This window comes from Trichosurus vulpecula, chromosome 2 (genome assembly GCF_011100635.1).
Source record: "Trichosurus vulpecula isolate mTriVul1 chromosome 2, mTriVul1.pri, whole genome shotgun sequence".
NCBI lineage: Eukaryota > Metazoa > Chordata > Mammalia > Diprotodontia > Phalangeridae > Trichosurus > Trichosurus vulpecula.
In genome coordinates this window covers 268,523,752-268,549,706 of record NC_050574.1, presented here as the reverse complement: position 1 = coordinate 268,549,706, position 25,955 = coordinate 268,523,752, and the positions used below count along the sequence as shown (strand labels likewise).

The following is a 25,955-nucleotide window of genomic DNA, read 5'->3' as shown; positions in this document are numbered from 1 at the left end:
TCCTGGGTATGCTAATGTGGTTGCCGTTATACTCACTTCAATCCAATTCACCCACGAATCAAGACACTACCCCATGATGTCCTCTTCAAAAATGAAGGACAAGCAGCAACAACAACTCTGTAAAGTGAGAAGTTTAGAGATCTTGGATTTGAAATATTCCTCTTCTTTTTTACAAAGTTATGTTCTTTCCCAATTAGGTATACAGAAATCTAGATACTCATCTGATTCAAAGTATTTTAGGTTTGGTGAGTCAAGCATGATTGTATTTTATGAAGTGTCTTGCCTACCTCTATCACCTGTAACATTTAACCATCAGTCAATGAAATTTCATCTCTGCAGAAGAAGGCATGTATTATTTATCCTCAACAGTATACAAACTCTTGTTTCAACTTAGTACCCTTGAAAAGTGATGGATTAATGGTCCTAAAACCGCTGTTTATCGTGTGGAGCAAATTTTAATCTTAGCTGACTCCTGCCTATGAATGAACCTTCTTCTTGAGAAACTATGTGGAAGTATATAGGCCCCAATTCATTTGGAGTTTACTAGCAAAAAGTTTTGACTAGGATGTTAGATGTGGGCCAATTGTGAGTCATTTGTATGTCTCTTCCCATAGAACTGGCCAATCTAAACTCCTTGGCTTAGTAACTTTCCAGTCAATAGTTTTCAAAAAATAATGTCTTTGAAAACTTAAATCACATTTTAGAGACGAAAACGTTTTCTTGTTATTGATCTCCTAGAGTTATTGAGTCTCCTGTGTTGATTAATAAGCACTTACATGGCATTTAATGTTCTTTTCAAGGAACTACTTGATAATTTTTCTTACAGTTTATCTGTAAAGCACCAGTCCACAACTCTGAGTCTAAAATAAAGTGGGGTCAATAACGCAAAAGAAATCTGAATAATAAGTGGATAATTTTACTTAATGAAAATATATGTATCTTGTAGCTTTCATTTTAAGATTCGACCTATTGGTGATTGCCTGCCCCACCCCTGGTTACCAGTGCCTCCCTCCAATTACCTTGTATAATCCCACATGTGTACATAGAACCATAGATTATAAAATTGAAAGAGACCTGAGAGGTCACCTAAAGTCCTTATTTTACAGATGAAAAAACTGAGGCCCATGGAGATGGAGAGTTCTGCAAAGTCACATAACTACTAAGTATCAGAGGATGCATTTGAACCCAGATCCTCTGACTCCAAAGCTAGTGCTTGTCCCACTGTGCTATGATGTCCTTCCATATACTCCCCCCACCGCCATTCTTCTCTTACTATCCCCCAATCCCCAAGGACATAAACTCTTTTAAAAACTTAGATTTCAGCACTGGCCTGCTTGCCGTTTCCTTGAACATGACCCTTCATCTCTAGTCTCCATGCGTTTGCACTAACTGCTGCCCCCCCAAGCCTGGACTTTTCTGGCCTCTTGCCTCTGCTTCTTCGTTTCCTTCCTTCAAAAATTCAGGTCAAGTTCTACCTGTTCCAGAAGTCCTTTCCTGGTTCCTCTCCCCACCTCCAGCTGCTCCACTCAGAGTACCTCCCAACTACTTTGTATGGGGTGTTCAGGGAGGACTGGCACCTCTGGAGTGAGGGCTTGCTGAGCCCTTTTCAGGGCTGCTCATCCACCTTTTGGGTCCACCTTCACCCAGCTCTAACCTGTGGCTCCAAGAAGCTGTAGCGTGTGCAGTGGCCACACCCTGGTAAAACCATCTTGGCAGATGGGCTGAACCAGATTGAGAGTAACCAACAGACCTCAAACACATTGGTGAGTTTGGTGGGGGGTGGGGGGGGGGTGTCTACCCCAAGCATGTGATGACATTCCCCTGCTAGCTATAATGAGTGGATGAGAACAGTTTGTCCCAGTGGCCACGAAGGCAGCTAAAGCAGACACTGTGGAGCACTTAGAACTTGGTAAGACATTGAAGATGCCAAGGTGCGTTCCAGGCCATCACCAATCATCCTAACTTTTGTCCTGCCACTGGACTTAAATGACTCTGGAAGAGAGAGTGAGGCTGCTGACTTTGTACAACTCTGTCTCGCTTTATTTTTTTCATTTATTTTCAGTTTATACCATTCAGTTCTACAAGCTTTTGAGTTTTAAATTTTCTCCCCCTCTCTCCCCTTCCCCCTTCCCAACATGGCGGGCAATCTGATATTGACTCTACATATACATTCATATTAAATATATTTTCCCATTAGTCATGTTGTAAAGAAGAATTAGAAACAATGGGAGGAATCACGAGAAAGAAGAAACAAAACAAAACAAAAAGAGAGAGAGAGCAAATAGTCTGCTTCAATCTGCCTTCAGACTCCGTAATTGTTTCTCTGAATGTGGATAGCATTTTCCATTACGAGCCTTTTGGAGTTGTCTTAGAACCTTGCATTGCTGAGAAGAGCCAAGTCTGTCAAAGTTAGTCATTGCACAATGTGGCTGTTACTGTGTACAGTGTTCTCCTGGTTCTGCTCGCCTCACTCAGCATCAGTTCATAGAAGTCTTTCCAGGTTTTTCTGAAGACCACCTGTTTATCATTTCTTATATAGCATAACAGTATTCCATTGCATTCATATACCACAACTTGCTCAGCCATTCCCTAATTGATGGGCACTCCCTTAATTTCCAATTCTTTGCCACCACAAAAAGCTGCTATAAATATCTTTCTACATGTGGGTCCTGCCTCACTTTAAATTCAATTCACCCACAAGTCCAAACATCACCCTATCATGTCATTGGTCCTCTACAAAAATGAAGGATGAACAACAACAACATGTATCTAATTGTTTACGTGTTGTCTCCCCAATTGGAAGGCAAGCTTTTTGATGGCAGGAATCATCTTTTCTTTTAACTTTCTCTGTATCCTCAGTGCCTAGCACAGACTAAGTGCTTAGCACAGAGTAAGTGCTTAATAAATGCTTTTTGGCCTGGATTATTAGCACATGCTTAACTCATCTGAAAATTCAAATTTAATCTTAATAAGTACCTGCTACATGCAAGACACTTTGCTAGGTGCTGAGGAGACAAAAATTAAAAATGGTGTGCAATGGGTTCTTTAAAAGTTTTGTAGGCTGACATTTTTTTCTTCATTTTGATCAATTTGCAAGGCTACAGAACCTGAAAGTCAAGGCTATATTTATCCCCATTTTTCAGATGTACATTAAGGTATAAATTCTTCAGGTTACAGGGTTGGTACTACCAACGGACTTATGAATTAAGAGCCCCTGGGAATCTTTTCTCTTGGCTGTCTCATGTACTAGCATCTCTGTTCTGACTCTACTATCAGAGTCCATGTTTCATGGGTCACTTAGTAGGGCAGCTCGGTGGTACAGTGGAGAGAGGAGCAGGCCTAGAGTGAGGAAAGCTCATCTTCCTGAGTTCAAATCTGGCCTCAGACACTTCCTAGCTGGGTGACTTTGGGCAAGTTGTTTAACCCTTTTTGCCTCAGTTTCCTCATCTATAAAATTATCTGGAGAAGGAAATGGCAAACCACTGCAGTATCTTTGCCAAGAAAACCCCAAATGGGGTCACAAAGAGTTGGACACAACTGAAAAATAACCGAACAACAAAAAGTAGTGTTTGTTGTCGTTGAGTTGTTTTAGGAATGTCCAACTGTTCATGAGACTTTTGGGGCAAGTTTCTCCTGACACCAAACAGTGTGATTTCCACCACACTGTGCTAGTAAATGTGTCCTAAGACCCTCCGAATTTTATGTAGTTTTAGATATAGCACTAGTAATCGACCCTTTTGCCAGACTTGATGGTCTGGCGTAAAACTTTAGCGTAGATGTGCAGAACTTAAGAAACCCAAATGTGGAAAGATGTTTGCCTTTAAGGTGCACTCCACCTACATTTAGAAAGTTTTGTTGTTTGTCTTCCTAAGAAACACAACCAACCTGTCTCATCTATATGCAGCACTAGTCAATCAATGAACAAGCAGTTATTATGCATTTGCTATCTGGTAGCAGTGGGGATAATTAAAAGAAAAAAAGATAGCCCCTGTTCTCAAAGAGGTCACATTCTAATCATGGGAGACAACATACATATAGATAGGTGCATACCAGATACAGAGTGGATGGAAGGTAAGGTTCCAGCAGCTGAGGGTGGAAGTGGGGAGGGAGAGGTGAAAAACCAAGAAAACTCTCCTGCAGAAGATGGCGTTTGAGCTGTCTCAAAGGAAGCCAGGAATTCTAAGAGCCGGAGATGATTATAGTAGCATCAACGTAGTGATTTAAGGTTTGCAAATTGCTTTACATAAGTTATCTCATTTGTTCCTCACAACAACCCTGTGAGGAAGAGTGAGGTAGGTGCTATTACTATCCCCGCTTTACAGATGAAGAAACTGAGGCCGAGAGGTTAAGTGACTTGTCCCTGGTCTCACAACTATGTCTAGACAAGATTCAAACTCAGATCTTTCTGACTCCAAATCGCATACTATCCACTGTGCTACCTAGCTGTCTCCAGCAAGGTGAAATGGAAGAGCAAGCAAGGCGTAGGGTTTGTCAGTGGAAAGGCATAGGGATGGGAGATGGGGGTGTTGTATGTAAGAAACAGCAAGTAAGCCAGGATGGCTTAACTGCAGAGGTAAGTGCAGAGGTGAGTCATGTGTGAGAATATTGGAAAGGCAGAAAGGAACCGGGTTGTGAAGAGCTTTAAATGTTCAACAAAACAGTTTATATTTGATTCTGCAGGCAGTAGGGAGTCACAGCAGTTTATTGAGAAGAGTGTGTGTGACACTGGTCAGTCCTTAGCTTTAGGAAAATAATTTCACATCCGAGTGACGGATAGATTGGGGAGAGATTTGAGGCAGGAACTACTTACAGAGTTATTACAATAGTCCAGGTAAGAAGTGATGAGGGTCTGAATGAGAGTAGGGGCTGTGAGTGGAGAGAAAAGGAAATATATGAGATGTGGAGATCGATGTGACCAGATTTGGTAATTGATTAGATCTATAGACAGAGAGTGTGGACAAGGATGACACCACAGTTGTGACCTTGACAGTCATGGAGATGTTCAAGAGAAAGATGGGTTTGAAGGAATGATATGAGGACACTTTGGGACATATTGACTTTAAGTTGTCCAGAGGATATCAGGGTTGCAATGTCCAATAGGCAGCTGATGCTGTGGGACTGGAGTTCAGGAGACAGATAGGGTTAGCTCTGTGTTTCTGCTGATTTTTTCCCCTTTCAAGTGCTACCAGAAATTTGTGCTTACCTCACTCAAATCTGTGCTCACCTCATTCAAATAGGATGTTTCTTCATTCTAAAGATGAGAGATTTTGTCACTTGCCCTGGGCACACAGATGATTTTATCTGAACTAGGAATAACTATGACAGAGCCTTGTTTTTAAAGTTTATGAGAGGTATACTATTTTTCACTTTTTTATGTTTTTTTCCTTTTGATCTGTGTCTTCTTTCACAACATGACTAATATAGAAATATGTTTTGCATGATCGCACATGTATAACCTGTATCGAATTGCTTACCATCTTAGGGAGGAAGGAGGTGTTGGATGGAAAGAGAAAATTTGGAAGTCAAAAAAAATTTTAATGAATGTTTAAAAAATAGTCTTTACATGTAATTGGGCAAAAATAAAATATTATTTTAGATTTTAAAAAAATAAACTTAAAAATAAAGTCTAGGAGATGGTAAGTTAGGTCAGCCTCTTTCCATACTTATATTGATCCCCAAAGAAATTCTGATTTGGGATTTCCATCCAATTTATTTCACTATTAATGATAATGACTCACATCTCCTTGGCATTTTAAGGTTTTACAAAGCACATTCCTCACAACCCTGAGAGGTATTGTATTGATGAAGAAATTGAGGCTCAGAAAGGTTTGTTCACTTTGTCTCTGGTCTTAAGACTAGTAAGTGTCAATACAATAGTAAAATTTAAAGCTCAACCAGGGGTTGGGAACCTGAAGTCTTGAGGCCACATGTGGCCTTCTAGGGGCTCAAGTGCAGCCCTTTGACTGAATCCAAACTTCATAGAGCAAATCCCCTTAATAAAAGGATTTGTTCTGTAAAACTTGGACTCGGTCAAAAGGCAGCACTTGAGGACCTAGAAGGCCACATGTGGCCTCAGGGCTGCAGGTTCCCCACCCCTATGTCTAGTCTCATGTCTCCAAGTGCAGGCATATATCCATCAGACTAGATTGCATCCTATTGTGTCCAGTGGTATAGTGTACAGAATGCTTGGCCTGGAGTCAGGAGGACTCATCTTCATGAGTTCAAATCTGGCCTCAGACACTTAATAGCCTTGTGCCCCTGGACAGGTCACTTAACCCTGTTTGCCTCAGTTTCCTCATCTGTAAAATGAGCTGGAGAAGGAAATGGCAAACCACTCCAGTATCTTTGCCAAGAAAACCCCAAATGGGGTCGCAGAGAGTCAGACACGACTGAAAAGACTGAACAATGACAATAAAGTTGAGTTTCCTAAAGGTCAGGAATGTTTAATCTACTTTGGAGAAATAGGACCATGGCAATAACTAAGCTACCCAGTGTTATTGATGTTGTCTTCCTTTTTTAATGGAATCAATTATTTGTAGCAAGATGCTTCTGCCAACAACAGGCCTGAAAACTCGAGGTGGGGTGTGGATGAATCCAGGTGAAGTCAGGATTTTGGTTCAACTTTAAACAGCACGGAAAAAAGAAACCCAACCCTTTAGCATTTGTGCGGTGTGCAAGCCCTTGAGGAAATATCGCCTGGGATTCACGAGCGCATCTCGAGTATCATCAGGGTTAAAGAGAATTAAATGAATCTGCATTGGTACTACAACACCCAAGTATTCTAGAAGGAAAACACAAAGTAAACTGTCATTTAAAGTTCCCATTTCCCCATCAAATTAATCAAAATGGGATTTTGCACCAAAGTATTATCCATACACAATTGAAATGGAAAATCTGGCCCATAGAAGGATGTGGAATTCATCATAAAATTTGCATTGATTTGCAAAATAGCTTTTTGATGTTGATAGCATGGCTCTCATTTTAAATCATGGACATTCAGAATGAAGAATGAGTTCCTCTTTGTAGCAGTGTGTCTAAAGAGTAACTCATCCTTTCCCTTTCATACCCTAGATGTCTGCTGTTTTCAAATTTGAGTGTGCACGTTGTCTCTTTGCTGGAAATTCCCACACCCACATATGCTTATGTGTGTATTAACTTTAAACATGATTCTGTCATTCATCCAATAAACATTCATTAAGCACCTACTGTGTGGCTAGAATGTAAATGTTGCCATGTGTCTCCAGTAAATGGCCAAAAAAAAAAAACCCAGTACATTTTTTGGATGTAGAAACCATGCAGTCGGTGGCTGCCCTCACTTCACCTTGCCTGTCAACTATTCCCTCTTACTAGAGCTGGTGGATTAGAGAAAAGGTATGAAATCAAACCTAGAAAAGTTTGAGAAAGAACCATATTGATTTCTTTAACTACTTTACATATATACCTATGAAAACTAGCATAGTCTATACATGGCAGTAGTTCAGAGAAACAGAAAAAAAGGCTCAAAAATCAACTTCTTTTACATTTGGGGGGCAGCAACTAAGTTTTGTGTTTTCCTCCCATGCTCATTGATGCTAATTCTGTAACTCTATCTAGTTGCCTTTTTTTGGGTACAAAGGTCTAGGGGCTGAGGAGGGAGGGGGTCTTTTGTGTTTTCCAGTGCAAAGTGATTCTGATCAAAAAAGGCCAAGGTTTCAGCTCCAAGTACCTGACATTTCCATCTGAATCTACTTTGAAAAAAAAGGTTTAGTTTTTCAGGAAAAGAACCCCTTTACGCAATCCTGAAACTGATCTTTAGATTTACTTTTCCTTAATCAATAGAAAAAAACGTGATTGCAATTCAACACTTATCTGCCTCTAGCACAAGACAAACTGAATTTTTGGTTTCGTGAGCAAGTCAGAGATTCAGACATCATTTCAGTAATCAGAAATAATTGGCATCAAATAGGGGAGAGCTGACATGAATTCCTGTTTTACTTAATTTTTTCCTGGTTTACCAAGATTTGGTTTAATATTTCTGACTCAATTCCTCAGCCTCTACAGAACAGGTTAGTGCCACCTTTTCTGTCTTGTTAACGATTTTACTCCGAAATGTGACTATGAACATGAATTGTGATTGGTATTTTCTAACCCTGTGTACCTTGTCTCCCTTTGTTTCGAGCTTGTGTGTGCTCTTTGCTCAAGTCCTGGTACTAGTTCCAGCCAAAGTGATTGTTTAAGATATGCTTCTATTAGGAGTGTATGTGTGCTTGGTAACTTTGGGAAATAGACGACAGATCTCTTTCTCGTAGGTTGGACCCACTGCTTGCTCACAAACATTAGGCTGGACTAGCACTATGAACTGCATGCTATGATGCATCAAAATCATAATTTTCTTGCAAGGTTGTTTTGAACAGATTCCACTACATATGCATGTACTTAAATTCTTATACATGTGTATGCATACAACTAAGGCTGGGCATCTGTGCTGGCACCACAGTGTAGTACAAACTCCCATAAGCTCAGTATATCTTCACTACAATGTAGAGGAAATTTCTTGGCATTAAATGAATGGGAGCAAAACTGAACACAAATGAGTTTGCTTTCCATTGACTGTCCTTGGATTCATTTAATGGTATTAGTTCTATTACAATAAAATTACATTTAGACCATATTCCACTTTTTACTATATGTTATAAGGCAAGGTCCTGATGTTCTCTCCATATGCACCTCCCCCTCCCACTCCCCCACCCCTGCCATGCACACATACACATTATCACAACATAATATTGATTTAGACATTATCACAACATAATATTGATTTAGACATAGGTGTGTACTGCTTTTGTACCTGGGCAAAAATTCCAAATGAGGGTTTGATTCCATGCTTCAGAGGAACTGAATGATAAACATACAATCTTTCCACCCCAGAGAAGCTCGTCTCATTTTAATTGTCTTTTAGTCTATCACAATGGAAAACCATTCATTCTAAAAACACTGTGCCTCACAGAGGATCAGCAGAAAGTTTTTATTCTTGGGATTAAAGAAGGACGTGGGTCTCTCTCATCAGGTGCTATTTATTAATAATGTATTTGCATTGAAGATTCCTTTTCTGCCTTTCTTGGAGCATTCGTTGATTCTGTAACCTACTTGACAATTTACTCTTAGGACTAGAATGATCTTATTACACTTTCAAATTAGCTTCTTGTCATGGGGGAAAGGGGGAGTAATTCATTAGTAAAGTGTTGAACTTACAGGGACCTGCCACCTTTCCTGAAATTTTAACCTGATTCGTAATGGTAGCTGTGGTTATGTGAAGCTTTTACATGGTAGTTTTGATGTGCCTAGGGATTTGCCAGAAAGCGCATCTGGTACTCTATTTACTGGGGCCCTATGGGTATTTTTTCTTTTTCTTTTTAAAATTCCAGGATGAATTATTCATCATTACTTAGAATTTGGGTCTCTTTCATCTTCACACTTGTACGGCACCAAGGTGAGTACTCCTGACTTTCTTAAGCACTCTTGATTTACATACTCTTAGACTCATAATGATGAAGCTCTTGAAGGAACCATATGTTTAAAGGCAGGTGTACGAGCATGTGCCTACAGATATAACAGAAAACATTGGCATTAATTCTGAAAAGTGTTTCATGGTTTAAATTTTTCTTGGTATACCCAGCACCCAGTACAGTACCTGACACATAGTAGGTGCTTGATAAATGCTTGCTGATTGGTTGGTTGATAAATGAAATTAATAATATCTTATTAACTCTTTTACTTTTTAAAAATGTTCCAACATAATATACATTGCCAGGCCAGGTTTCCCTATTAGCATGTCATAGAATACACATTTAAAATAATTCAAATGGAGTTAGTAGATCACCCTTCCCCGGAGATCTCTGAGCCACGCCTAGATGACGATTCATTGGAGTTGCTATAGAGGGGATGCTGGTTTAGATAGATATTGGACTAGATGTGTGCTTTGGTCTTCTGGTCTTTGAGATTCAATGCTTTATTTTTCTAAGTATGTACAGAGTAACTGTGTGTGTTGGTACAAAGTAACATAAAATATTATCTTTCTTTGGATTTCTGGAATAAGGAACTTGAAGGTTTTCCTTGTAATCACCCAAAGAGAATTTTAAAGTACTCTGAGAGTTTCATAAATTCCTGTATTACAGACCACAGATAGGAAATTCCAGGTAGAAAAGAAAAACCTTGCATCTTAATGATCCTCAGCTTTTCTGTCATAAAACTGTCCATTAGATGGAAAGTCATATCTGTTTATCCCTTTTGCTATGTGCTCCATGACATTTCTTCGAATTTTAAGCTGAAATTAGAAAAAACTCTACAGAATTTTAAAATCAATTTTATGTCTCTTTTTTCTTATCCCTTGTCTATAAAAACATGATTATAGTGGGTCTGAGTGTTTAAGATGCCTCTGTAACCCAATCATTTTTCCTGTGTTATTTTGGAAACTTCAAGCAGTATTGATGCTGTGACCAAAAACAGTGAAATTATATTCAAATGCAGGTCTTCTCCCCACCTCTCTGTACCTTTTGCTTTGAGAGGAGAGGCCCCTGGGAAATATAATTTTTCCAGTGAAATATTCAGTCTTAATTTCAGGGACTTGATGGTAGCCCAGAGAATTCTTGGGCTGGCTCTTCCATTAACTTCACACTGATTGGCAGTGCTGTAAATTCTGGGTTTTTTCTTTCTCTTCATAACCTGAAGATAAGACAGAGTTAATTTCACATCTCTGAGGTGGCAATGATTGCATTTTAAGCCTGACCCACTTTGGAGCACTATTCATTCAACAAGTACCCAGACCATGGCTAACTTTTCCAGATGTTCACGTCAGTATTGTTATTAGGTTTAACGTTGACTGATTGTCCACATTACATGGAATATTTCCCTTGTCCTTGTGGCAGAAAGTCCAATTATAACTCATTAGAACCAAAAAATCTCTCCACTTATGAAGGAAGAATATCAGCAACCTTAAGAAATGAGTACAACTATTGGGAGTGGAGATGTAGAAAATCTCCATGGTCACAGTCTGCTATTTTTTTCAAGCAGCGTTAGGGACAGAATGGGGGATAACATCCACCCCCACCCCCCCCCCCCCACCCTTATATAATACCTGAGCACTTTGTACTGTCTGAGGCACTGATCTCCTACCTGACTATCAAAGTGCTCAGTTTCCATGTTAACTGAGCATGGGAACTTACTTTGGATTTGGTTCCCAAGGTGTTTACCTGAAAGGATAAATATGCGAAATGGTTCTAAAGATTTATTCTGAAGAGCTCCTTTATCATTAGCAGAATTCTCCCATCTATAAAATGGGGGCAACACTGTTAATTGTGCCTGTCTCACAAAGTTGTTATGAGAAAGGTGCTTTGAGAGTGGTAAAATACTATATAAATGTCATTTATTACTTATTACACTTTTGGTGGGTGTGCTGGGCACTATGGACAAATTGAACCCCGTTCTCCAGAACACTTAGGAAATTACTTCACCTAATCATTTAGCTTCTTAAACACATTTCAAAGAAAACCATAGAGGGCCTCAGTTGTTTCCCAAATGATAGAAGTTGGGAAATCTTCCCATATTAAAGAATATTAGTTTCACACTCCTCTATTTGAACATTAGACTGAGTCTTCCAAAATTTATAATGCTGTTTAACTTCCCAGAAATTCCTAGGATCAGAGGAATGGTGAACATAATCAGTTGGTCTTGCTAGCTCTCCCTGTCTAACCACTGTTGGCCCATTGAAAGAGATTAGCCAAGTTGTCTAGTCAGTTCCAGAAAAGGGAAAGCCGGGAGTTTTCCAAGCTGCAGACCATTTACTTTCTGGCCTTTCTACTAGGCTCTTTTATATGAACTGTTGTTCTTCTCAGCTAGAAGATTCCCAGAGGAACCAAAATAGTTCTGGCCAAATGTGACCAAACCTATCAGCTCCATCAGTGTGGAGCCAGGGACCTTTCCCAAGAAGAGGTGAACCGCATAAGAATGGGCTGTCAGCTTCAACAGCATAGCCGGGAAGTGTCTCAAGAGTGGAGGCTATAAGCCCAAAATAGATTTGGACCCTAAAATGAAAAAGAGTGGGAGAAGATAATTCATTGTCAGAACTTAAGGGAAATAAGAAGAAAGGCCGAAGCAGGCAGAAGCTAAGGAGGTGGCTTCAAAGGAACATATTGTTCGGGTTTGATGCTGGTAATCCATTAGTATTCCCTCAAGGGAAATGGTCTCACTTCCCCAGGTAAACAAGGCCATACCTGGCCAGGATTTAGATGGGAGGCTTCCAGGAGAGATGCCAGATTGTCATAAAAGGTGCCATTACGGTTTCAGTAGGGGTGACTTTTTTGTAATGACTCTCACCTCTTGGCCAGAGAGATGAGCAGAGGCTCAATGCCACAGCCTCCTTTCCAATGAGTTCTAAAGTGAATGACCAACATCCCTTGACCTCTGCAGGATTCTGTGTCTGCCTGTTGAAAGAGATGGGCAGACAGCCCTCTTTTAGGATTAATTCTCAATCAGGGTCATTCACATTCCAGGTACTACTACAAACCCTCTACTCCCTTACTGCTCCTGCTTAGGTTCCAGCTGACATTTATTTCTTGCTGTGAACTACAGCCTGTATTCTTGGTTTAGAAGTGCCTTCCAGCCCTAGAGGTCATTATATCCAGACCCCCAGCCTCCAGGCTACTGGCTCCTAAGCCGCCTTAGACAGATAATTCAATTTAATTCATTTCCACAAGCATTTGTGCCAGGCACTGTCCTAGGTGCTGGGGAACTAACACCTACCCTTAAAGACATACTCTTTACTGGAGGAAAAGAACATATACAAACATATACAGATACAGATAAATAAGTAGTGAACATGTCCGTGATAAGTCCAAAGTAATCTTGAGGCCAGAGAAGAGAGAAATGGCTTTCTTATCCTCAAAGATCTCTAAAAATATATAATTTCACAATGATCTATCAGTTAATACCTGTGTTCCCAAGTCATACTGACCATCTGAGAAACATGTACCTTTTCCCTTGGAAGCTGACATCCCAAGGTGAAAAAATCCCTCTCACCCTCCATTTCCCAAGACTAGAAGTGAGAAGAGAGGCGGGTTACTTTAGCTGAGACAGTTAGGAAAAGCAGTGTGATTTCTGTTGAGCAAATAGGACTTCCTGGAAGAGGCTGACTTTGGCAGATGGGAGGGGGTGTAGTCTGCCAGAAGCGCAAAGGGAGCGATCATCTATCTAACCACCTCCTCTTTTGACAGTCCAACCCAGGGAGCTCATGTACCCATTCTGGCAGAATGATACCAAGACCCCCAAAGTAGATGACGGAAGCTCATCGGAGATTAAGTTGGCCATCCCCGTTTTCTTCTTTGGAGTTCCTTATCGGACTGTCTATGTAAGTGGAGAAGCAGCTCAGCTATTGCACTGCTCCTCTTCTTCTCCATCACTGTGACATTAAGAAGAGTAGTTTAAACATACTCTTCTGATGCTCCAGGACCAGAGGATTTATTAGCAGCCAGATGACAAGTTCTGAGATTTCATGAGCTGATAGGTTTTATGATTAAGAAAGTCAAAGGTGTATTTAATGGCTAATGTTCATAGCGGAGGAGTATACAGGGCAATAAATTGTTTTTGTGGGTGATGAAACACAGAAGGGAAGCAGCAGCCCCAATGCCACAAGCATTATTTCTGCTATATGACAAGGGGGAAAAGATACAGTGAACCACAACAGGAGGAATATCACTTTCCCTATTCTTCTGGGTAGGGGAAAACACTAGGCAGCTGCTGTTCTTGGGCTTTGTTCCACTTTGGGGAGACACTGCCGTTATGGGGTTCGTAACTGTAGAAAAGCAGACCACAGGGCTGCTCTGGTTATGCTTACAGAGAAGCCTAGGGAGCATACCCTCCAAACCTAGATGTTTGTACAGGCAAATGGTGCCATTTATGGTCAAGGGACCACTGGACACCTTTTCTCCCAGGTTATTTACTTGATAAGAAAGCTTTTGGATTAATGGGGCTGCTGCTTGCAGACAGAATGATGTGATATATGGTGAGGTGAGTACAGGTCAAAGAAAGCCTATTTCTGCACTGTCACAGTCCAGGGGCATTAGCCTTCCTGGCTTTTAGCAACAGGGCTATGCAAATCATATTGTACCTTTGCACCCCTCCCTCCTTACGACCACTCAGAGAGAGTGGAATCATCAGACGAGATGAAACAACTTAGAATCAAAATAGGGCCTAAGATATGTGACCCTGAATAAGTCACTTAACCTCTGTTTGCCTCTGTTTCCTCAACTGTACAGTGGGGATAATAATAGCACCTACCTTCCAGTGTTGTTGGGAGAAATAATATTTGTATAGAGCTTAGCATCTTCCTGCCACTTAGTAGTCACTTAATAAATGCTTGTTTCCTTCCTTCTTAAAAATTATCAGGGATCCCAAAGAGTTTTTGTTTATGTGAGTTATTTCTATTGATGTCTGCCATATTAGAAATTAAAACTAGTAAAATTTTAAAATTAATTCGTTTAAAAATAACAATAATATACCTAGTACATGTTAAATCAATTTTAATAACTATATTTTTAAAACAAAAATAGCAGAGAAAAAAGTAACAATGTTTTAAATATTTTTGCAAATCTCTTTAATATCTGGCTTACTAGAAGACACTAGATTCTCATATCTACTTCTGTATTCGATCTGTTGCTATCTGTTGTTTTGGCTGATGCCTGTGAAGAAAACCCAGCCTCACACAGATGTGAAAAAGAGAAGAGTATTTTAGTAGGCAAACAACATCTTAGAATTATTATGAAAATAGTTTTGATCTCTCAAACCCCTGAAAGGATCTCGGGCACCCCTCGGGGTCAAAGGACCACAATTTGAGAACTGCTGGATTAGATGATCTCTAAAGTCTAAATCTAAGATCCTGTGATTTCTCAGCCTCATTTTCATTGTCTGCACAATAAAGACATTTCACCAAATGACTTCGAAGGTCCATTCCAGTTTCAAATTTATAAGTCTTGTTACTTCTAAGTACTCAGGGACTTTTTTGCCTAAAGAAAATATGCACCCCTTCCCCCTCCCCAAAATGAGTTTAGCACATACTTGGCCTAGTTCTTTAGTAATTGCTGTTAGACTCTTTCCGTTGTTGATGCCAATATGATAATGGATAAGAATCATTCAGTCAATCAACATGTACTTATTAAATGCCTACTGTGTGTCAAGCAGTGTGTTAGGCACTGGGGATACGAGAACAAAGAATTAACAACAATCCCTACCTGCGAGGAGCTCATATAATATGATTGATTGATAATAAGGGAGTAGGAAGGAAGACAGTTCTCTACATTCCCCCATATGAGGGATCACCACAAGTTCCTAGAACAGGAAATTTCTCTAAGTAAAATTATACAAGCCGCATGGTAACCATAAGGCTTTCCCCTATAAACATTTATATTAACAAATGCATGAGAAGATTTAGTTGTTTATGGGTGCTATGTAAACTGAATTTACTTATTGTCTTATGCATTTGCAGCAAGGTTTGGTAATGTAATAAATTGCCCATTTGCAAATCATGAAGAAATCACTGTAGATAGTCATTTACATACCCTGCATAAACTGTTCATGGCTCACCGTTTATGTTGTGACTGTAGAAAGGAGTCATCAGACCGCAAGAGCGATTCCAGAATCCGGCACCTGTAGGTTTCACCTTTGCCCTCAGTATGAGTACAGAACTCATTTTTTACATCAATAGGATATGCCTAAATGGCTCATTTACAGTGGGCTGTGGCTCATTCTGGGGGTGAGGTTTTGACGAGGAGGGCAGACATATCTGATTTATCTTTGACTGACAGTACTCTCTTGGGGCAGAATGAGAATCCAGTCTTATAGAGAGCTTTTCACTTTTTCCTCTCCTTTCCCTTTGCTTCTCTGTTTTTGTTTCTGTTTGTCTCTCTCTTATGCATATATACAAGCTCAGTGATGTATGACGGGCTTAAACAAAGATGGGAAAGGGAACATAAAAATGAAACTGATTATTAATGAGAAATGAAATTGACTATAAATTGAAAGTGAAATGGAGCCATTGGAATTGCCTGAAAGTAAACAGACCGCCTGACGTGAATGGTGGGAATTGGTGTTTTAGGGTGCCAAATCTGTGATTTGAAAGCTACCTTGCATTCAGTGACTAAGGAGATGTCTATCATAATGAGCGACTGCAATTGTCAGTTTTAGTTCCCTCATAGGAAACTCTTCTTCTGTTTTGTAGGTCAATAATAATGGGGTTGTTTCCTTCAATGTGCTGGTGAGCCAGTTTACTCCAGAATCCTTTCCTCTGACAGATGGTCGGGCCTTCATTGCCCCATTTTGGGCGGATGTTCACAATGGAATTCGAGGAGAGATCTATTACAGAGAGTCCATGGACCCTGTGATCCTGAGAAGAGCCACCAAAGATATAAGGAAATACTTCAAAGACATGGCCACCTTTTCTGCCATTTGGGTGTTCATTGTGACATGGGAGGAGGTCACATTTTATGGCGGGAGCAGTACCACACCTGTAATATTCCACATTTTCCTTTTTGTTTTTTCATTCATGTTCCAACAGCCAATCCATGCCCATTTTAACAACAGTCTAAGAGAGTTTTATTGCTAGAGCATAGAAATTCAGTAAGGAGCTGGGGTCACTTGTATAATAATCATTGTCTTGCTACTCACCCATTTTCTGGGGCAGAGAGAAAAATACCATGCTTAATCAGTCCAGCTTGCTGTAGTATTTAAGAAGATGTGTCATCCCAGCCCCAAAATATTACATAAGTCTAAATTAAGTCTTTCAATTGTCTTCTTCTCTTAGAAGATGGTATGCCCATTTTGCAGAAGAATAAACTGAGGCCCAGAGAACTATCCCAGGTCATATATTGATTAGTGACCAATCTAGGAACCTCAAAGTCTCTTCCTTTTATAGCTAAGGTACAAGTGCCTCTTTCTAATTCTAAAACTAATCTCTTTAATTTCTATCTTTCACAAAACCTAATAGGAGGCTGAGAAGAGACTACTGGATACGGAACACAAATAACCTAATTCATTTTCTGTCATGCTTTTTTACTTTTTATTGTGACCAAGACAGAAATTACTCCTATTTGATGTTAATTTGAGTGGGCAGGTAGAGTGTTTCAAGAATAAGGGCTGAACATCTGCTCCAAAATCCCAAATGAGCAGTTAGATAAAAGTTTAAATAAAATAGATTATTTTCAGTGTTATCAGAGATAATCAACTTTACTCATAAAGAAATGATGAAGCATAGTTTGTCAGGAGGGCCTGATACTTGTTTGATTGTATTGGAGATGGGTATGTTTGAAAAACCTTTAGCTTTGGAATAAATCATCTGGTGAGCAAAGGCACTCAAGAACCTGGCCCTTGCTTTCCTAGGAATATTTCCAATTCCATCCGTGTTCCAATTCCCTTAGCACTGCATTCTGCTGGTTGGGGGTGAGGAATGGTAACTAGTGAGTTCGATACAGGGGTGACAAACTGCCAGGCTTACGAGTCACACCCACAATACAGTAAGCACATTGCATTTTAGCACCTTCCATTCCAAGTATCAAGAAGCACTTTATTGCTAAGAGGCTTTGTAGAACAGAAAGACACAAGTTTAAGAGTGGGATGCATTGGCTGGAAATAAGCTCTAAAGAAGTATACATTTCCCTCTGTCAGGTTATGGATTGCTAATGATTCTGTGGGTGATGTTTTATGCCTTTTATGTCTCATACCTTACAGCGTTAGGCTCCAGGATGCCAGCAATCGATAAATTTTAGTGTCAGTGGCAGGAAAAAAAGAGGAAAAAATGCCCATCAAATGCTGACCACTGTTCTTTAAAAAAAAAAAACTTCCTTCAGCAATAAAAAAATAGCAATGTAATTTAGATCTTTTCTGTTTTGTGCTTGGGAGTAAATTTCTAGACTAGGAAAGAGCTCTTTCTAAAAGGATGAATGAGGTAATATTCTAAGTGCTTTAAGCCCCTTGGAGAAAAAGGCTAGCTCAATCTTCAATTCTGCAAAAAAAGGTTCATCAGTAACAAAAACCTTGAAGCCAGTCCCACCCAAATTAACTGATGATCCCTTTCCTTTCCCTACTGAGAGGGCTTTCCTCCTAGAGTACCTCTCTCTGTCTTTAAGGGAACAGAACAAAGGCCCAACACATAAAAGCCCAGAGCTGTGCAGAGAGACAATCTCATGGAGGAACAACGGTAAAGAGTGGTCTGAGGTTTCTGAATCTTCTTCTAGGTTTTGGACAAATGTGCAGACCTGTTTTCCCCAGAGGGTGAATAGAACTCTCTTGAAAAATAAAGAGGCTTATATGAACCTATTCCCCTTCTCTTTTCAGAGACTGAGGTGGTCTAGGGGGAGAGAAGGATTATACCTCCTCTGTGCTGAGAGGAGAAAGTTTGTTTGTTGTTGTTTTGCTGTTGTCGTTTCAGTCACATCCAACTCACCATGACCCCATTTGGGGTTTTCTTGGCAAAGAAACTGGAGTGGTTTGTCATTTCCTTCTCCAGCTCATTTTATAGATGAGGAAACTGAGGCAAACAGGGTTAAGTGACTTGCCCAGGGTCACACAGATAAGTTCTTCAGTGACTCAGGCCTTCCTGACTCCAGGCCCCGCACTGTATATATCCACTGCACCACCTAGCTGCCCTAAGTTTGTGTATTTGTGATTATCTTTTGAAGTAAACATTCCTTTTGTAAAAGGTCCAGAGTAACAAAAATAAAACTGAATTTTAAAAAAGAGGTACTTAGAAGAGCTAAAACCATAGTTTTAAGAAACATACCCAAACTGATGGGCACATCTCCCCTCTCTTCTCCTACTGCTCTAGTCAGCATGGACCTGGCTGCATCTGTCCTTTACTGAGTTTAGAAAAATAAAATTAAATTAAAAGGTTTGTTGATCACCCTCAGGAACATTGCTGGTAAATTAGCCCAAGCAGGTTAATTTCGAGCTGTCTCCTGCGATCAGCAATGAATCATTCTTACAATCTACTTCAGCAAAACATGTTTTAGACTTGGTTTTAAAGAAAGAAAATTGTTTCTTGGTAGGGAATCCCAGCACAGAGGATGAGAGTTCAGCTTATCTAGTCTTTGTGTGGCCTTGATTGGGGGAACTACCTCTTGAGTCTGATACTTAACTTCGCCCCACTACTGGACCCCGGTATAATCTGGAACCCCTCCTCTGTGTTTCACTTTTCCCATTTTTTGAACAGCAGCAATGAAGGAAAGCAGATAGATATCTGTGTGACTGCTATAGCAAGAACAGGCCCCTTGGTTGAATAGGTCATCCTCAACAATGCAAACTCTTCACTCCACTCGCACAGTGATTCCTTCCCTCCAAGCCTTTCTGTGTGGTCCAAAGAGGAAACTGATGACTTCAATATCTTCTAGCTTAGTTTAATTCCATGGGAGATGGTTTGGGGTCTCTCAACTGTTATAGCAGAATGCTAACCTGGAAGATATGAATGTCACTGTGAAAATAACCCCTCACTTATGAGCAAGGAAAGGGCTAAAAAGATGGAGGTGCTATGTGTCCCTTCAACCCTGTTTTCAGTTGATTATCCTGAAAATCTGGGTCCGGAAAGCAGAGGCATGAGAAGGGGTCATTCCTAAGTGTGGGCAGAGCTGCAGACTGTTGCAGGTCAGCCAATTGTGAAAATTGTTTGAAAAGAGCATTGGTATCCCTGCAGCATCCCTTTTCTCAGGAGTTTATAGATGAGACAAAGGGTCTCCAAAGAAGGCCTACAAGATGAACTGAAATCATGTCCTATGCTGTGCCACTTGGTCAATAGAAAAGAATTTCCAGGAAGTTTCTGCCCCTCTCTCTGCCCCTCTTTCTTCTAATTCAAAGGGCTGTTCTGAGGATCACAGGAGATAAAAATATGTAAAGTGCTCTGCAAATTTCAAAGGCTGTCCCAAAAGTGTTCGTGCAGTTTTAATCTATTAATTTAAGTCATTAAAGCTTAAAAGCTATTAGCTATTATTGCTGATGTTGTTGTTATCTAGGAGACAGGCATGGCCAGGTTGGCTCCGTTTTCAGGGCTGGTCTGAGAAACACGAGCATAAAGAATTTTGCAAATCTAAAGTGATGCTCAATAATAGTAGCAATTTTCCCCCCACAAAGTGCTTTTTAAACATCACTTTCAAAATTCCATTTTAAGGAGGCAAGAAATCTAAAGACTAGCTATGGGGGAAAAGGCAAACCCTGCATTATTACCACTTCAGTTGTGATGAATTTATTTTTAAGAATAATTTTTTTTGGTCAAATTGCAGCTATGGGAAAACAAGGTACTGTTCATTTAGGCTCCCCGTTGGGCAATTGTTTCTCATACTTTATTCTCATGGTGCCATCTATAGGTAGTCTGACATATCACAAGCTCAGTCCCTGCTTTGGCCTTTTCTGTCTTCTAGAACTCAGAAATGTAAGAGGGGCACTGAGTAAGCCCCTGGGTAATCCTCAGGCAAATTCTCTTTTAGATAGAAAAGGACTGATCTCTTGTAGTCCCTTTTGGAAAGAGTCAGTTCAGAGAAGAGGCAACGATCAGCCTCCAAAAAAAAGGACTATTCAAACAACTGGGTAATTATTGGGATAGAGGATGGAATATAAAAGAGACAAAGTTCATAAGCTCACATATTTAGAGCTGGAAGGGACCTTAGAAGCCATATAGTCTAACCCCTTCACTTTACAGATCAAGAAATGGGCTTCAACGGCTGAAGTGGCTTGTCCAGAGTCACGCAGCTAGTTAAGTCAGAGACAAGATTTGAAAGTGGGTCTTCCTGATAGCAGGTGAGCACATTAATCATTTATACTATACTATGTCCTGAGTCATGGATGTGCATTCCCTTCTCTAGGTAAATACCTTCCAGGCTGTGCTGATCTCTGATGGCGCATCCACATTTACCCTCTTCAATTATCATGAAATTAACTGGACCACTGGAACAGCAAGTGGAGGTGACCCCCTGACAGGTCTTGGTGGAGTGATGGCCCAGGTAGGTTCCCTTCCTCCATTTGTATTCTCTTAAATCAACTTGCATTATTGGGGTTTACATTGCTTAGATCCTTCTCAGGAATCCTGAAGGCCTCCAGCTGCTAACTAAGGGATCCACTTCTTGCTGATCTCATCTGAGCATGGGAAAAGCAGGTAGTATTGTCTCCCGACTTTGTGTTTCTTTGACTCTATACTTGGGATTGACTGGATAAAGGACCGCTCAGGTCCTGGTCCCTCCCACCTGCAGTGTCGATGATTTGTAAAGGGACATATCTTAATAACAGATACAGCTCATCCTGAAATTCAGGTTCCTGGATATGTTGGCTAAAGTTGTGTGGTCTGCATGGTCATAAAACATCTCTTGCTTCTATATTCTAGGCAGGATTTAATGGGGGAAACCTCACCAATTTCTTCAGCCTCCCAGGGTCAAGAACCCCTGATATCGTGAACATCCAAGAGACCACAAACGTGAATGTCCCAGGTCGCTGGGCCTTTAAAGTTGATGGGAAGGAAATTGACCCAGCAAATGGTTGTACCTCCAGAGGTAAAAAGACTTTTCCCTTCTCTGGAAAAGCGAGTCTGTTTAGTCTAGAATGACAACCAGGCTTTTAGGCTGTGGGGGTGGACTTGTTCCTGATGCTTTGCTCTTTTGACATATCTCAGCTGGGTAAAAGAGATCAAGGTAATTTTAGCATGCACAAGTCATCATGCAGGGAGCTGAAATCCTGTACTTGCTGCTCTGGGTTGCTAAGTCTTAGCCTGGGCCTCAACCATGTTCCTTTCCCTACGTGGTTCCCCAAGAAGACCAGTGTCCTGAGGGATTTCTTGAACAGAGGGACAGAAAGCAGCCTTCCTTGTCCACACCATTTCCATATTTTTGACCATTTATCCTTATTTTTATTTGTTCCTTAATCCTTAATTACTCCTCCTACTCTGCCATCTGCTTTTTGTGGCTCAGCATCACCAGACAACTTTGGAACATTGCCAGGACCTCTTGAAGGTAAATTAGGGCTCCCCAGCACAACTAGAAAGAGAAATCAGTATCACAGTCTTTGGGATTGCTTTCCTCCGAAATCCTCCCAGCAGCAGCTTGAACATCCAGGAATTTGGAGAAAATCAAAGTCAGCCTCAGACCTTGCTGAATGAGCCAGAGAACAAACCTCAGTAGGTTTCCTTTAGGCCAGCATCAGAAGTTTGGAGCCTTCTATGAACTAAGAGAAAACTCTTTGGATGTGCAAAAAAGCCTGGGACTTTCATAGGAGCATTTTTATTTGTGAGGACCCTGCTTCTGGTCTGTCTAGTCACACTTGGGAAGCAGAAATTCTCTGTGTCCTGATTATAGCCTAATAGAAGATTGCCGAAGATATTGGGAGAAATAGGAAACATATAGGCCTGGCATCTCCACGTTGCCTAGTTTTGGGGAGGAATGAAGGCTTCAGCTCCTTTTCCCAGACCAGGCCAATCTCTGGTCTCCCTACAGTCCAAGTAGCTCTCAGTCATGCCTTCTATCACATATACAGAAAAGCCAAAGTCAGATGATCTAAGGCAGAGCGGTCAAACAGGCCGCCCCTCAGGCCACAACACTCCTGAATGCTTCTTAAACCAGATTGAAATGCAGTTCCTTTCTGATTTTAATGTGTTGATATATTAATAAAAAAGAAAGAAATATATAAATGTGTGGTTTCCTACAAGTCAATACGCAGCCCACAGGAATTTTTACATAGTTTGACATGGTTTAGTGGACCTCGTTTCTATTTAATTTGACATAAATGGTCTAAGGGGCCCAGGCCATGGTGCCTTGCCTACCCGCCTCCCTCTAATAGCTTACCCTGGCTTTTATGTTTCCAAATGGGTTTCTAATAGTTCAGAGAATAGTTCTGATGTTGGCCTAAAGGAAACCTCTCGAGGTTTTTCTCCGGCTTGATCAGCAAGCTTTAAAGCTAGCTTTGATTCTCTCCAAATTCCTGGTTGCTTGAGCTGCTGCTGGAAGGATTTCAGCTGAGACCATTTCCTGGCCCCAAGAGAGAAGGGCTTTCTGGTGGCACCTCTTATAGACTCCATAAACAGCAAGGTGTTAAGGGTAGAAAATATGTATTTTGGAGGCAGGCCAGAATTAAGCTAGATTGAAAAGAACTTAGTCCCAAAGCTCACCAGGATTTCAAAGACTGTTGGCTCCATCCAGTGTAGATATCACATGACTTACCACCCATAGATGGAAGGCACCAACCAATGCCAAGTCATTCTTCCTTTTGTTGACTAAATGGTGTCAAACTCAAATAGAAACAGAGGCCACCAAACTGCACATAAGCATCCCTGTAGGCTGCCTATTAACCTAGAAAACCACATATCAACTTTATCTATGTTCTATTGTATATTTTTATTTAGCTAGTTAAATATTTCCCAATGACCTTTTAAGGTAATTCAGGGAGCACTCGGGTTCGTTGCCTGTGTTCAAAACCTAGAGACTAGACTAAGTACCTGCTAAGTTGCAGAATCTTACCCAGTCATCCTTCCCCACTTTCTCCAAGAGTCACAGAAGCAATGAATAAACAGTACAAATGCCCAGTGTTAGACCTCTGGTCTCTAGGCATTAAGATCGAAATGCTAGAATGATGGAAACTAGGAGCCTGCAGAGCAGTAGAGTTGAACAGACCCCATTAGTGTGCAGAACCCCACCTCTGACTTCATTCCCCGACTCCTGAATTATGGATTTGAGTTTTATATACAGGACAAATTCAATATCCCCATACAAATGGCTACACATTCTTTTGTGTCACCGGGTGTATATCAGCCTAATGGGATTGGGATTGGGTCTGGGTAATAGCAGGGGGAATGCTGCTGCATAGAATCAGCTTATTATGTTATCATTTTACAAATCAAAATATCTGGAAAGCCTACCTTCAGGTCCAGAACTCTGGACAAACAAAGGGAGTTTTCTCTCCTTTATTGGAAACTTGAAAAATCATAGACTTGAAATTATCCCAAGTTGAACCCTTGATAATATATTCAGCATTGGACAAGGGCCAAAAATTGACAGGGAACAGAGGGGCCAGTTTTGAGGTCGATCTTTTATGAGCCATTTGGGATTAGATTAAATCTCTTATCCCATTTTGAGGTCTCTATACTTGAAAAGTAGGGAACATAATTGCGAATTTGCATTTTTTTTCCTATAGGACAGGTATAGAAAGGAGTTACAGAGGTAATCATGCCTGCTGAGTGTGTATCTACTCAGTCTATTCCCTTTTCACTCTTTCAAAAAAAATTTTAAAGGCTTTTAGAACCTAACAAACCTTACCTTGAAACTTGAAATTACTCTCCATGGAAAGCACTGCTACTTTGTAATGCTGACATTAATAAACTACATTTACCTATAAGGCTGTAAACCTTGTAAGCAGAGATTTTCTCATGTAAGGAGGACCCGGGTCTACCCTGGAATATCTCCTCACTCTCTTGGATCATAGACCCCATGCAGGAAACTTGGGAAGATAGATGTCCAGTCCACTCCCACCCTCACCCCCCACCAATACAATCAGCTGATTCCCTACCTGCAGGCACATTAACCTGAAATTATGGAATCAAATTGTATTAAGAGAGGGAACCATAACAAAAATCCTTGATTTTAGCTACACTTAGATTCAGAGGGCCGTATAAATCCCCAGATTTATCCTTGGTAGGATGAGTGTCTTAGCAGAGCTAGTGGAAGTCTTTTCTGAGACTGTGACTTCTTACTAGAATCACAGAATTTAGGAATTTGAAGGGACCTCAGTGACCAGCTAATTCAACCTATATACAGAAAGAATTCTCATTATCACATAACTGACAAGTGATTGACCAGCCTGTGCTTAAAGACTTTCAAAGGGGGAACTCAGCACTTCTCTAGGGAGCCCTTTCTACCCCAGATGCTCTAATTGTTAGGGAGTTATTACTGACATGAAGCCTAAAGGTGCCTTTTTGTAATTTCCACCCATTGGCTCCTCTTGGGCCAAACCGAAGAAATCCAATCTCTCCTACATATGTAGCCCTTCATATATACTTGAAGCCAGCTTTCACCTCCCTACCCCCACCTCCTGAGTCTTCTCTTTTCCAGGCAAAACTAGCCCAGTTCCTTCAACTAACCATCACATGCTACGGACTCAAAATGGTTCTGCTTGTCCTTTTGCTCCCGACTCCATTTCTCCCTCTCCTTCTCTCTCCTTCATTATGTCTCTCCTTCACTCTCTTCTCTCCTTCACCCCCTCCTCTCTCCTTCACTGTCCTCTCTCCTTCACTCTCCTCCCTCCTTCACTGTTCTCTCTCCTTCACTCTCCTCTCCTTCACATACCTCTCCTTCACTCTCCTCTCTCCTTCACTCTCCCTCTCTCCTTCACTTTTCCTTTCCCCCCTCTCTTTCTCTTCATGGTTCCATAGCACACAGCTCAATCATTTTTTTTAGGAAATACCCTTCGGAACCTTCTATCCTTCAGTGCCTTCTTTCTAGTGCAAGATAAGGGCCATAAAACAGACCCCCAATATTTTTTCCTTTTCTCCTGATTCCTTCTGATCCCAACTCTCTCACCACTGGTGTCCCTTCTCAGCTCCCTTCTATTCTGTCTCTCCCTTGTCTTACCCACCACTGTGCATATATGTAGAGGAAGACACTTTATTTTTCCAAAATAGAAAAGTAAGAGCAAAGGGGAAAGTGTCCTAGGACTGATTCAATACCTATCACCTTTATCTTTAAGACGCTTTGATCTCTATTGCAGTAATCCAGGTAAAAGCCAGTGAGGGCATGTATCAGGGTGGATAGAAAGGTGGATAGGGAAAGAAGGAGAAATAGGAAAGCACTACTGAGTAAGGGGCAGCATATTGTAGTGGAAAGAACACTTCATTTGGATCCAGGGGTTCGAATCTCCACTCTGGCCCTTACTACCTGTATGACTTCAGGCAAGTCATTTCCACTTCTCCTTTA

The 25,955-nt window shown here is 40.7% G+C and overlaps 1 protein-coding gene across 1 annotated transcript in view; it reads left to right on the top strand.

Annotated features, from left to right (window-relative positions):
• Positions 1–25,955, top strand: part of LOC118837508 (tubulin-specific chaperone cofactor E-like protein) — a 135,074-nt gene that overhangs the window by 43,260 nt on the left and 65,859 nt on the right. The window contains exons 9-13 of the mRNA XM_036744433.1: positions 9,405–9,469; positions 13,248–13,381; positions 16,247–16,534; positions 20,871–21,008; positions 21,386–21,551. Of these exons, the coding sequence (XP_036600328.1) occupies positions 9,405–9,469; positions 13,248–13,381; positions 16,247–16,534; positions 20,871–21,008; positions 21,386–21,551 (791 nt within the window). The remainder of the gene's footprint in view (positions 1–9,404; positions 9,470–13,247; positions 13,382–16,246; positions 16,535–20,870; positions 21,009–21,385; positions 21,552–25,955) is intronic.